We start from the raw sequence: 14620 nt of genomic DNA, 5'->3' as shown, positions 1-14620 counted from the left end.
AATGGTTTCGCATCATGGTACCTGTGCTGTTTTATTATGAGATTTTTCATTATATAACTAACCTAACAAAAGCCATACAAATATTTTAAAAATTCAACCATCCCTACAGTATGTCCAAAAATTGATGGTGGTATTAAAAATATCCGATTTAGAGTGAAAAAAAAAATTATTTTTGGTCGGAATAAAATGAAATTTGGCTGATAGAAACATTAGGCAATATTAAATTTTTCTGATGAAATAATTTTCGATGATTGCATCATACATCATTATAAAAGGGCTCAGAAAACACCACAGGATGTTAGTTGAAGTTCAATTTCCGAAATGGTGAAATATCATTCTTTGGATAACAGGGCCAAGGCTGTTGGCATGATAGAGGGTGGATCAAGCCAGAGAGACATTGCTCAAAGATTACAAATTCCTTTGAGGACTATTGAGAATTAGTATAAGAAAAGGAAGGATGGACAAACCCTTGCAAATCAGAAGAGTCGAGGAAGGAAGAAAAAAATTAGCTAAGTTCCCAAACTGGCGATTTCAAAACCTTTGACCAAAAAGAGGCTATCCACAAGGAAACTTTCAGTAAGATTGACTTCAAAGGCCTATCCAATATCCAAGTCATCTGTCCACAACTACCTGAGGCATTCTTTGAATGCTTTGCCATAAAAACCTCGTCTGCACCCAAGACTTTCAGAAAACCAATGGAAGGCCCGGTTTCAATTCTGTCATGACCGGAAACACTGGACTACAGATGACTGGAAATGTATCCTTTTCTGTGGTGAAAGTCCATTTGAGCTATTTAATGCCCCAAATCCCCAAACAGATCGGGGTTGGGCAAGAGATAAGGGAGATGTGGAACCCACTCCAACTTGAAATTTCCTCTGCAAATTCAGGTTTGGACCATTATCAGCCACCAGGCAGTGTCAGATCTTCACCTCATTCCACGAAACCAAACTGTGACGGCCAAAAACTACGTAACGGAGATCCTCAGCAAGTCTCTGATGTCAGCTTTGTCTCGTACTAAAGAAACTGGACCTCATAAAGGAGCATGTCTTCTTATTGAAAAAGCTCCAGAAAAACCTTTTTTTAAGGAAAAATTTAATTGGTTTAAATCCATCGTCAAAAAAAGAGAAGCAATCGATCATAACGTGGTTCTAGGGCTTTAAACTATCAGTTAGCACAAATTTGTTCATCCTCATATACTTAACTACATTTTGACCATTTATTTTTTTGAGAAAATTGACCGATTTTAGCCCTTAAATTTCATGAGGGGGGCTGAGTTTTACACGTATTTTTACAAATTTTATGTAAAAACATAGGTTTAGGCAAGGTTAATAGAAGTACAAGGTTATACCATGAGTCTATAGTTGATAATATTGTAGAGAAAAACGCGTGCAAGGAGAAGGGGAAAAAATACATATGGTATCATTGTTTAAAATACTGATGTGATTATCATCTGCCTGGTTTATTATGATTTTTGAGGGTATAACGAAAGTATTTATTAGCAAAATGTTTAATGAAGATATACTACGTATAATTGACTTCGACGTTTTTATCCGTTACAGTAGATTTGAAAACGTCACACTCCATGAAATTGTAATTCATTATGAACCTTATTCTCAGAATAATAGCTAATGAAACGACAAAGTAGAGTATTTGGAATATATTTGAAATTCAAAGTTTAAAAAAGAAGGCTTAATGAAATATAATCTACATACTAAAAAATAAACCATTAAACATTTAAGTTAAATATACAAAATTAAACAATTAAAATCATATAACTATTAATAATAATAAATTATAAATACAGAATATTGAAATAATAGATTGATTGTTCTAACATCGGAATTCAGTTAAATATGTCATAACTTTAGGTTGCAATACACAAGCGAGACGTGGAGTTTAATCAAAAGATAATCACCCCTCTTCTTCATGTGGAAGTTGCTATATACAATTGTGCACAGGATAGATATATCTCTACCGATGAGATCTAACTAATTATTAATAATAAAGTAAATGTCAAAATCATAAAATTAGACAATAAATATATTAATAAAAAAATGTTAGAAATAAATTCATCTTAAAGATTTAGAGCAAAAGCTAATTATGTAGTAATGTCCGGCGATATTACTCCCTATTAAGAGCATCAAAAAATATTTCCCCCCGTTATTTAGGTATGCTTATATAACAACATACTATTATCATGAAGGATATACACAATTGTTAATTATAATGTAACACCCAATGTAACTACCCTCGTTGTTGTGACCATTTAAACAGTTGTTTTTGTCTTTTATGAGTTTTCTGAACACCATTTCTTAGAGCCTATCAACCATAGCTAAGCCTTAAGTGATAAAAAAGTAATATTTATTGACTATGTAATATTGGAAAACCTAATTATCATACCCAAGTCTTTAAACGAAGAAACTAGTCTCAGACAAACTAGTTGTGAACCATCCAAAGCTACTACCCCCGTTGTTGTGACCATTTAAGCAGTTGTTTTTGCCCTTTACTGAGTTGTGTATCATAATTCTTGATATGTTTAGCTAAAATAGAATTATATTTTATGGTTAGATTTAAAAAAAATTGAATACTTACTGTTAGATAGTACAAAATTCAGAGTTCCATTTCGAAATTAGTAAATATTTTATACTTTTTACTGATAACTTGATCGTCATTTGGTGTGGATGACTCAAAACATTTTTATATGTATTTCTATAGATGATATCAGTACCAACATCCTCCATTAATTTAATGATGGTTCCTCGGGAACCAATATGTTTACCCTTGTATTTCTCCATAAATTTTTTGAACGTAGATGATTAGCAATGGATAAGGTTATATTACATGCAATAAACATCGTTGTGAGATCAAAGTTAAAGTCTGACTTGATGTATTCATCGTCAAATTGATTTTATAGATGAATATCCATGCTCTTGTTATGAGATGAGGATATTGAGTGGCGTGTAATTCTAGACAGGGGACTAAAGACACATTTATATCGACAAATCTGACAAACCATCTGTTTCTCATCCGGTAAGTATTTTCCAAATTCCAGGGCCTCCATTTTCATAAATCCAGACAGAAGGCGATGTTATTTTAGGCATTTTATTCAGTTCTCCATCGACTATCACTATCTAATATTATATTAATATTGAATAATAAAGGCGGGAATGATAACGTTCTTGATTGATAGAAGAAGATGTATATTATTTAATCAATGATGCCATAAGTATTTCTTCTCTTTTCCTCGCACGCTTTTCTATTCTTACCAAAATTATCACCCTTAACCATAACGCATGTACAACTAATGTTTGAATTCCCCCACGCTTTTAATATGGACGTCATAGTAGATGAGTGATTGTGTGTTTTGTCAAAATCTGTTTTTCTTGCCCAGCAGTCAGTACGATACATTAAATTAAAAATTCTAGCAAAAGTGACATCATAGTCTATGAGGGGTTGCGTGTTTTGTCAAAATATGCCTGTATTGCCCAGCAGTCGGTACAATACATCAGATTTAAAATTATAGAAAGTCGGATTACATTATGGTCTAACCTTGTATTTCTATTAATCCTGGTCCAACCTTGTATTTCTATTAACCTTGGGCTTAGGTAAGCCTCACCATAAAATAGCAAAGGTTTCATAATATATATATTTTTTTTGTTAGGATACCCAAGGAATACTAAAACAACTGGATGTGCGTCTTAAAATCGCGCTCTCTTTTTTTCTACACGAGGAGGCTGAAAAATTCTTCCTTTGTTTTATAAATTATAATGAAGGAAAACGTGGTTCACAAAAGTTAATTAATTTGATTTGCTATTGCTTAATAAATAATGGTAATAAGTGTTCTGCAGCTGAATGAAAGCAGGACTATGACGGCATTTCAAAGGATCCGGATGTGAGCTTTCACAAATTCCCCATGAAAGACTCCAAAAACCTAACCAAATGGTTTAGGGCCATGCCAAGATATGTGATTGATACGAGCTGTCAACATTGCCGCTTTTCTGGCTCCACGGGTGGGTAGACAGAGAAACAGACATTTAACAACATTTACGGAGAGCGACTTAATTTTTATCTTGGTAGAAATTGACCAGATTCAATTTTCCAAGCTCTCATTCATAATTGAGCAAATGTCTCATCTCTTCAAACAACCTAAAGGTAGAAGATATTCTTTCCCTTGCTTTGAAATGGCACTATGTCAGTTCATGACTCTACGAGTAAATACATACATACAATGCTCTATCACTTCTGTCTCTCAGATATCTTATAACCTTATCTAAGTAGAGGTAGAAACAGGATTACATTCATCCACGAAAAGTTACTTAAAATCACGAATGAGAGGCTTGAAGAACAGAAAAAAAAATGAAACACTAATGATCGGCAAGATTTATTCAGCCTAAAGAGGAGAGTTTGTCAGATGGAAATTTGTGGGAACTACAAATAATAAAAAATTCTAAAAATGTAATCAGCCTCATTAACAATTTAGTCTCGGGGAAATAATGGACGTTGTGCCCTCATTCCAGTGTTAAATTTAGCAGTGGAGTTACTGTTTAGTCAGTACAATCCCATTATGGGACTCTTTAGGAAATAGGTCTGTTGACAATCACACAGAAAATAGAAAATTATACATCCGTAATCTCTGTGTATGTAATCTTCAGACCTCAATTCCTTACCCTCTAGATAGTTCAAAGCGAGTTCATCTCCTCATCGATGCAGTCCACAATTTTAGAAACATTTATAATTGTTTTCAGGGAAGGGATAACTATGCCCAAATATTTACCTTCCTGGATCACCACCTCTGCGCAGAATAGTATTTTATATATATCACAATTATTATCAATACTCTAATGTAAAATTCTACGGAAAGGAAAATCAAACTTATAAAATAGTTTTATCATTTACAATAACAGGAATGTCTTGTTGTTACCAAGAAATAGTTAGTATGCTGCATGCATCAATTGGAGATATCTTCCTCTTATATAACTAAATGATTCTATGAAAAAAAAAAAATATATATATATAAGTGAATTCTTCATCGTCTAATCAATCTATGATGGCATATCAAAAAAAAAATTAGTGAATATATTTAGTAGTATTTTAGTGAAAAACTTTTTATTTAATAAATATCCAAAGGATACTACTTAAACGTAAATAGATTCCTTATTTGACACAATTCAACTCGTTTAAGACGATCCATACAAACCCGAAAAAATAATCATTTCTAAAATCTTATCCCTGAAAGTAGATCAATGTAATATACAAATTGAGAACATTATCTGCACATCTCTCAAAATATAGACCTTAAATCAAGTAAAATAATAAAAGTAAATACTGAACTACCATTAGTTATCATAATACCTTCAGCTGGAAAAAAAAAATTGTTCATAAATTAAAGAAACTTATGTGGAAGTGAGATACTTTCAAGTCTTTAACAATGATCAAAGATTCCTTTTAAGTCGACAGATCTGTTTACACTAAATGTAGTAATATTCTTTAATCACAGTATTTTTAGTTGAGGGTATTATTATAGTTTATTAACAGTAATTAAGTATTTACCCTATATGTTATCCAATATCCTGTGAAATACTATAAACAACTTTCAAATCTGGTCACTGTTTCTCTACCTATATTCCTAAAATAGTCGATAAACTTTTCCACGTTGTGATGAAGAATTTTGTGTTGCATACGGAAGATAACATATTTTCCATCACAGTACAACAACAACAAAGTTCCCAAACTTTATTCGACCTAACAATGATTTTACTTCCAATATTATATTTTTATCATTATATACGGAATAAAAACTATTTTTTAATTAATGTAAAAAAAATATGTTAAATGAATATCTAAAGTAATATTATTTAAGATTTACATTGTCTGGGTATAAAATAAAATTATTTAGTTAAAGGATAAATATAATTTAGAATAAGTTAAGAAATTGATTAATTTAAGAACGTATGCATTGTTATCAAGGTTATACCATAACGAGTGTATTATGATTTATGAGTTATGACTGATGTTTGACTTCCCCCACGCTTTTAATATTGACGTCATAGTAGATGAGTGGTTCTGTGTTTTGTCAAAAACTGTTTTTCTTCCCCAGCAGTTGGTACCTTGGTTGGTAGGATACATTAAATTGAAAATTCTATCAAGTCCGATTAAATGATGGTCTAAACTTGTACTTCTATTAGCCTTGCATTGTTATGAGTCAGATAAATTTATCAATCAATATTCATAAATCATCCTAGTCATTTCTTATTTTTGTTGTTACAGAAAACATGTACATCTCAGTACATTTGGAGTAAGCTAGAACTGAAATCCAGAGAGATGTGAACGATGTTCTTCGTCTTTTCATTAATCTTCCTTCTTATTTGAAGAGTAGGAAGCAGGCTGCACTACATAGTTACTCAAGGGACTTGAATCACCAGAGTTATATATCTAGAACTGGTGATTCATCCCTCAAATGGATCTCAATCTAAGTATGAAACCTTAACAAATGGCTTATGCACTCCTTCAACGAATTTTTGAATGAATTTTCATAATATGATACAATGACATTTGAATATGTGGTTTGTTAAAAAAAAAGTTGTCAGGGTGACCACGTTAATTTTCGGTTATTTTTTTTTTTTAACAAACCAGTGGATGGTATTATTTTCGTCTATAGCAAGGATACGTTTAACATTGAGATTTTCCCCCCAACTTGTAACCTCGACTGTCAAAAGGGAAAGGAAAAATTTGGAAAAAAGATATTGTTCTATTTCATGTTCTGTATTTTACATACTGCCAACTGCTCATTATTATCTAGAGATTTATTATTATATACATTTGATTGATCATTTTATCAATATAAGTATCAATGACCTTGTATGAAATGACACACATTCAAAACTAAGGTCCTTGATCGGGGTGTCCGGAGGGGGAGGACTGGAGGGGCTGTAGCCCCCGAAATAAGGGATTTTTTATTCTGACTTTTTTTTCAAAAGTTTTATAATTGAAATTTAATTTTAGAATTTTTTTTCGAAAAATTTCCTTTTTTGTAAACACCTGGATTTTGGATTTTTTTTTCCAAAAAAATTAATTTTGTGTGAATAGCTGTGGAATATTTAAGTTTTTTCCAAAAAAATTTAATATTTGAAAGTGAAAAAATATATAAATTCGAAATTTAATTTTAGAATTTTTTTTCCAAAAATCATCTGTTTTTTGTAAATAGCTCTGGATTTTTGTAATTTTTTACCGAGAAATTTAATTTTTTGTGAATAACTGTCGAATTTTGAATTTTTTTTTCCAGAAAAATCTAATTTTTCAAAAGAATTCCAAAAACTAAAAAAAGTAAATATATATATACGACTACAAAGGACCTTTGTTTATTTCAAAAAGTTAGTTTTTGCACCAGAAAGATGAACACTCCTTTATAGAGATGTTGTCATGATAAATAATTATACATTTTGTAGGTAGAAAGATATAATTATAAATTATTTATTTTTCTTTCTTTCTTACGCTCTCTTTCTCTATAATTGCAGTAACTTAAAGATTGACCAAGAAATTAGATTTGATAAATGAATCAGTGATATATACCTATAGCATTAATATTCTATATTTTAATACTATATACTTAACAATAAAAATTAAATTTAGGACTGGGACATGGAAATAATTAAGCAAGGTACGAGTCTCGACTGAATATGATAGATATCCTCCTCCATTTTATTATATCTAAATCTTTACTCAATCTGAGTGCGTTTCTCAATGCATGAGCTATTGTTCCAAGTCATTGATATTGAGTTGTTGTAGACGAGGAACACCATTTCCAAGATAGGCTTGTCGTCTAATATAGATCATATTTTTTTGCAGATCGTCTACTAGTTCTTTTTCCTTTTCATAATTCTTCTTGTCATCTGAGACAGAGCAAATCAGTTCCTCTTCCACGAAACGGCAAGTCCCTGAATACATATACACATATTAAAAATCTTATAATATTATATTATTGAAAAAGGGAACCAAGGGGCTATTCTTCCTTTTTGATTATTATATTGGCACATAATATGATACTTAAAATTGGTAGAAAAATTTAAGTACCTTTCAAGCTCAAGAACATATCACCATAAGTCTTACTTTAGGACTAATTAAAGTAAATATTTATGCTTATAAAATTTGGTGAATTTGATTAAATGGTGACGTCATTTAGTATAAATTGTTCTATGGAACGGGTTTTGCATCCGATTCGGAAGCGTCCTTAAGATCCGAAAGGATTTGGGACGGATCCATCTCCACTTTTTATGGACCAACTAAAATTTATTTAGTTTATTGGTAGAATAGTTATGAAATAAAATAAAATTAATACAATCTTGTAATAAATGCGGAGGGTGCCCAGGTTGGAGTGCGGAATAGAAGGAAATAGAAACAAAGAATAAAAGGTAGAAAAAATGAGACACAGAGAGGGATGTAGAAAGAAACAGAGGGAGAAGAGGAGAGGGTAAAGACAGAGACAGACAGGGAGAAGAGAGATATAGAAAGAGAGAAGGGAAATGAGCTTCTATTCACCAAAAACAGCCTCTTAATAACCTCAAAAATATCATATGAGCATGCTTGGTTATTTTATTGCATTTACTTGCTAAATTTACGGCTAATTTGTTGGACTGTTTTGGATTCCGTGTGTAAGAGCACAAAAAACAGACTTATAAATATATATGTATAAGATTATTTTGTTTTCATAAAATAACTTTCTATCAAAACCAAAATATATATTAATTCCTTAAGACATTAATCACATAATTATATTAATTCCGGTAAATATTTCAATTGATAACTATTCTACTACACAAATAACCTTTAGTTAGTTAAAAAAGAATGAGTATGATAAAAGAGTGAGTATTCCTTTCCTTGAGTCAAAACTTTTTTACCTGAAGAATTACAGCAGTAATTGTCGAATACACATTGACCGTTTTTGAGAACGGAGGAGCAAGACTTCACGTTGTTCTGACATGGTACTGGATCATAGGCTTCTGTTTGACATGGATTTTTAGCAATGTCATTGGAATAAACAAAACATCCGAATTCAGAACTACAACATAGACGAGGTCCAAAACATCTTCCCGTATTATTGGGCCCGCAACTTGAACACTATATAGGCGGAATGAATTAAATAGTTAATACGTATATAATATGTATGTACAGTGGGGTTTCTAATTTCCCAGGGAACATATTTTGGTATCCCAGGAAATACAAGGATCCTGTTAGTAAATAATAAATACTGTGAAATTTATGTAATGCTTTTTTTTAGATTTGAAGAAAAAATAATGAATTATTATAAAGCATTGAGCCAAGTATTGAAATGAGGACCCACGAGACCAACAGCTGAAAAATGTCTAGGTCAAAATTTACTTTTTTTGTCTGGTAGAGGCACTATTTTGTTTTTATGTCTAACAAAAGAGAATAACCAGGTAGAAACTGGAATATATTCGTGTATAATAAAAAAAAAATAGCTAGAGTGAAGTTATTGTCATAGACGTACCAGAAGGGACCTCATGTGACGCCCTGGCGCCGGTCTTAAAGTGGGTTCGCTCTTATTTTCAAAAGGGAAATATAGGGGAAACGGGAAGAAGAAGAAGAAAAAAAAAAACGACGAAAAAAAGAAGAAAAAGAGAGAGAAAACTTTTTTTTAAAAATCACCCAGTATATGTATTGTCGGGCTTAAATGGTCGTCGATGTTAAAATAGGCTGTGACGTCCCTAATGTCATAGCTCCTGTACGTCTATGGTTATTGGAGTGATAAATTATGTCCAGTTGAAGAATTAGTATGAATTTCTAAATATGGAATGAATTATCCGAGGATAGGAGAGAACGAGTCTTTTAAATTTGAGTACCATTTTAAGTCACTCAGACTCTGAGATTACAATCTGATTGATGGCTATATAAAGAGAATGATAGTAGTGTCCTGGTCTTTTGGAGGGTTTGGTTCAATCTTTCCTTTCTGCGTATTCTTTAGGAAGTCCATTGTGACCTTAAATATTTGGGGTTGGGGGATCAAGTAACTTCCCACTTGCATTCAAAAAATCTCTTTAGCAAGTGACAGTGGTCTTCCAGATCATGTCTAGCTTTGCTGTCAGTATCATGGCTCCTCTGAAGCATGTCTTGATCTCTGCTTTCATGTCATAGATAGGATCAGGTTTGCAGTTTAAACTCAGTCCTTATGGTTGGAACAGTATCGGCCTTAAGACCCTTTTTGGTCCTTGGTTATGTTCTTGGGAAAATTTTTTGCAAATTTATTTTTTTAAATTTTGAAAACGTAAGGTAAATAAATGAGTGACCTCATAGAAAAGCGACAATTCGCGAAAAAATATTAAAATAATTACTAAGTTATCTCTTCGAGCTAACAGTCGCGTTTCACTATTTGGTTTAAAGCTTTGGGCTAGTATAATTGTGAAATACACGAACCAGCCTCCGAGTTAAAAGTATTCTTGCGCATCAATAGAATATATTGAGCTCTTTTTATACAAATATGATACGTCTGAAAAATCAGACCTCATACAGCTTCAAAAATATATAGTAATTTTGAAATACTGAACGTTTGTGCCGATATGAAGCAGTTAACAAACTATTTACTGACAAATTTGTAACTAATGTTTGAATTTGTTGAGTCGATTCCTACTCTTTATTTCCTTTTCCCAAGTACTAGGTTTAACTCAACAATCATTTCACAGGCGTATACGGGGAGCTCAATGTGATTTATGAGCTAACATGACTGCAATACGTTATTTAGTCACGCTTTGATTTATATTTGTACTCTTATTTTTGTATATATTTTTAGAGTAGAGTTATTAATTTTTTGCCCAGCATTTGAGCACTAACATATATTATGTACTTTTTGCTCAGCGTTTTAAAGCTAGGAAATAGCTAGTAGTTTTTTGTTCAGTATTGGAACGCTTGCATATATTTAGAGGTTTCTTGATCAGCGTTTGAACTATAGCATATAGCTTAGTAGTTTTTTACTCAGCATTTTAACGCTAAAATATATTTAGCAGTTTGTTGTTCAGCTTTTGAAGACTAGTATATAGTTTGTGGTTTTTGCTTAGTGTTTATGGTATATTGTAGCCCGGAACCATTGCAGAAACTCATTGTACTGAATAAATGCCAAACTTATTTATTCTATGATAATTAAAGACCAATATTTGGACAGTTAACTTCTAGTTATTTTATTACAGTGGTGTTTGAACGCTAGCTTATAGTTAGTAGTTTTTACTGCTCAGAATTTGAACGCTAGCGCATAGCTAGTAATTAGTTACTCAGCGTTTGAACACTAGGATAAAGCTATTAGTTTTTACTCAGAATTTGAATGCTATCAAGTAGATATCAACGAATAGAGATTTTGACATCTTTCACATCGCTACTACATTTCAAAAGCTTAAAATTCTTGAGCAACCATGAACATTGGAATATTTGTAGGGTAAATGTATAGACGGACTTTGCGAGAGGGCCAAACTACAAATTTCAAACTACGCTTATGGGTATACAGGGGCTTATGCAGGATTATAATTGTATATATATATACTTTTTTTTGGGGGCAGGGGCCCTGGGTTTTTGCAAAACATTCAAAAAAAAACTTTTTCTTCTAAATCACACAAAAAATATCAAATATTAAATTTTTGGAAAATAAGATCAAAAGTCCTCAGGTGTTCACAAAAAATTATTTTTCTTGTAAAAAAGTTTAAAAAATAAAATATCAAATATTAAATTTTTTGAATTTGTTTTTTTGAAAATCCACAGCTGTTTACAAAAAATTCTAAAATGAAATTTTAAATATTAAATTTAAAAAAAAAATTGTAACATTACATTTTTTGGAGAAATTTTCGAAAATTTATAGTCATTCACAAATAATTGAATTTTTTGAAAAAAAAATTTGAAAAATTAATTTCTTTTGCAAAAAAATTTGAAACAATAAATTGATTTAAAATATTAAATTTTAAATAAAAAAATTAAAGTTACAAATAAAAATCAAAAATTCCTTAATTTTGAGGGGGAAGGGGCAACAGCCCCTCCAGCCTACTCTTCTGCGGACGCCCCCGCTATATATATGAGATATATGATTTTTTACTTGTTTATATTGAAATGAAGAATTTAAGAATCCCAAATTTGTTGAACCGCTTCTTTTCTTTCCACCTCCGACAGGACAATTTGTGATAAAGCAGGCGTTTGCAATTTGAAAGATGAGAAGAAGAGTAATCAAAGGATATCCAAAAGCCATTATTTTCCCTTCCTGTAACAAAAAACTAAAATTGACCCATTGTATCAAAGAATACTCTATATATATAACGCGCACTGTTATTTTTCCCATCCTTTTTTTTGACCAATTAACTACTATTTTTTTAGGGAGTAGTATAGTTATGAAATGGAGGAAGGGATTGAATTAAAAAAATCATATAGTAAATATTTAGTTGTTGTCATCAGAATAATAAAACCATCTAGTCAACAAAAATTTAAATTTTTTTTGCTCTTGGATAGAGATGGTTGCTTTTGCATGACAATCTATAAAACATGAAAAAACTCCAATTTTTTTTTAAATCGGAGAAAATGTATTTAAGTTTAAAAAATGACACTCTCTGTAGAAGTATAATAAATTCCTCATTTTCGATCACAACCATACAAATCATAAGTTTGTTGAAATTGAAGACATACAACTTAAGAGCGTCTTAAAAAAATAATATTTGAAAAGTTATTTAGTATTGATTGCTTAAAAAAATATATTTATACGAGGTGTATTCAAAAAGTAAGATGACTTTTCAAATTTTTTGAGCAAGGTACATTGGTATCATTGATTTTTTTATGTTGGTACACTCAGCATAAAAATATATTTACTGTTTTAGCTATATAATATGTTTAGTTTGTTTGTGAGAGGGATGAGTTTAGAAGTAATTTTGCTGTTCAGTAATTTCTTTGCTATTGAAAAACATGGATTAAAGAATTTGCATCAAAGCTTGTGTAAAAAATGAAATTAAGTGTTCCAAAAGACTAAAATAATGGCATTGTCATATAGTGAAACGTTTCTGAGTAAAAAAAAATAAATATATATATATATTTTCAAGAGGTACAAACTCTTCCAAGATGGCCGAGAAGATACAGTGACGAATATTGTTTTTGAAACTAGTTGAATCACTATCAGGGAAGTTGCTGAGGATATTGACATATCGATGGCTTGTCCTATAATTTTTTTCTCGAACATTTTAGGTGTGAGACGAGTGGGAGCAAAGTTTCTTCCGAAACTGCTTAATTTTGACCAAAAGAATCGTCGCTCATGAGCTGTTGACAGATGTGAACGGTTATCCAAAATTGCTCAAAAGGGGCATAATTGGTGACGAATTACGGGAATATGGTTTAAATAACAAAGCCCAAACGTCCAAATATCGTTGATAGCAAAAACTCGCCTCACACAAAAATACCTCTAACTGTTATGTCTCTCACAAACAAACTAAACATATTATATAGTTGAAACAGTAAATATATGTTCTTGAGGAGTTTACTAACATTTAAAAAAAAAAAAAAAATAATAGAGATTTGAAAAGTCGCTTTACATTTTGAATACACCCTATTCATTAAGCTTTAAAGTTTTATTCATACTCTTGCTCTCTATAGCCTACTGTTATGTATTCGCGCCTTGTCATTAGACATAACACCTACAAAAGCAGAATTTTTGGGATATAAAGGTCATTTTCATAATTTTCAAGGTAAAAACAATCAGAAACCCACCATTTCAAGACAAGGGCAAAAGTTGAACAGTGTATAATTAGTGTTGGTGAGGTCTAAAAAAACTAAAAGGCCTACAGCCCTATGAGTTTCGTACCAATAAAATGTGTCAGTCCCAGGACCAATCCTTATTGTTCTTTTATGGTAACTACTACAGCTGAAATAACATAGCTACTAATTACGTCATTTTAGTTATTGAAGCTTTATCATAACCTCTTTCAGAGGGACAAGGTATCTGAAGGTTGAAGTAGAAGGTATGGCTAGAACATTCTATTATTATACATTCTAGCTTTCAATAATTATTTTTTTTCGTTTTTAATTTCTTCAATTTTCACTTAGAGTGAAGAAAATAAAAAGATAACGAGAACTGAGGGACCGACTTATTGGTCCTTGGGACGACCGATAAAAAAAAAGACTGAAATGTTTGTGTGTTGAGGGGGGGGGGAGATTGAGTCCTAAGACCGATCCAACATTATTTCAATCAAGAAGCTGTTTTTTGTGCAATGTTTTGTATAAAGAAACTTACCTTAATGGTTCATGAAGTAAAAAGATGATGCTCTCCGTGTGGTTGTGATTATTGTGTGCTCTGGTTTTTTGACTTGACTGATATTTATAGTCATTTTTTGTTTTTTATTTATTTTTCTGCTACAAAATATGTGTTTTTCTTATTTGATCTAACAAATCTGTACTTAGCATGAATAAATTATTAATCGAATAAATGTTTCTTGTGGGGATTTGATTCATGATAAGATAAGTAAAACTAAGTATACAGTACCTCCCTTATTAATTCTTTCTCAAAGTTCCCTTCTCAATGGAAATGTAAGGATGAAATAAAATATGAGAGAGAAAGGCTTGCAATTAAGTGCGAAATAATTAATGGATATCAAAT

At 31.4% G+C, this 14620-nt stretch overlaps 1 protein-coding gene across 2 annotated transcripts; it reads right to left on the bottom strand.

Moving 5' to 3' along the window:
* Positions 1–7566: 7566 nt before the first annotated feature.
* Positions 7567–14550, bottom strand: LOC121129816 (oxytocin-neurophysin 1). Of its 2 annotated transcripts, none has more exons than XM_071893475.1 (4): positions 14507–14550; positions 12086–12247; positions 8895–9114; positions 7567–7934 (listed from the first exon to the last, which is right to left on the bottom strand). In XM_071893475.1, exons 2-4 carry the CDS (start codon positions 12233–12235, stop codon positions 7750–7752), a joined length of 555 nt encoding a protein of 184 aa, XP_071749576.1. In that variant the 5' UTR covers positions 12236–12247; positions 14507–14550; the 3' UTR covers positions 7567–7749. The 2 variants fall into 2 exon arrangements, with proteins under 2 accessions (XP_071749576.1, XP_040581468.1); XM_040725534.2 differs by lacking the exon at positions 14507–14550 and adding an exon at positions 14258–14472.
* Positions 14551–14620: the final 70 nt, after the last annotated feature.

The sequence above is a fragment of the Lepeophtheirus salmonis genome, chromosome 14 (genome assembly GCF_016086655.4).
Source record: "Lepeophtheirus salmonis chromosome 14, UVic_Lsal_1.4, whole genome shotgun sequence".
In the NCBI taxonomy this organism is placed as follows: Eukaryota; Metazoa; Arthropoda; class Copepoda; order Siphonostomatoida; family Caligidae; genus Lepeophtheirus; species Lepeophtheirus salmonis.
Note: the sequence above shows the minus strand (reverse complement) of the source record. Positions and strands in the feature narration are given on the sequence as shown.

Excerpts from the sequence above, each read along its gene's own strand:
- LOC121129816 (XM_071893475.1), bottom strand. The coding sequence starts at position 12,235 with ATGGCTTTTGGATATCCTTTGATTACTCTTCTTCTCATCTTTCAAATT. Across the intron at positions 9,115-12,085 it reads CTTCATTTCAATATAAACAA|TGTTCAAGTTGCGGGCCCAA; the intron begins GTAAAAAATCAT and ends CCGCCTATATAG. Across the intron at positions 7,935-8,894 it reads TTACTGCTGTAATTCTTCAG|GGACTTGCCGTTTCGTGGAA; the intron begins GTAAAAAAGTTT and ends ATATGTATTCAG.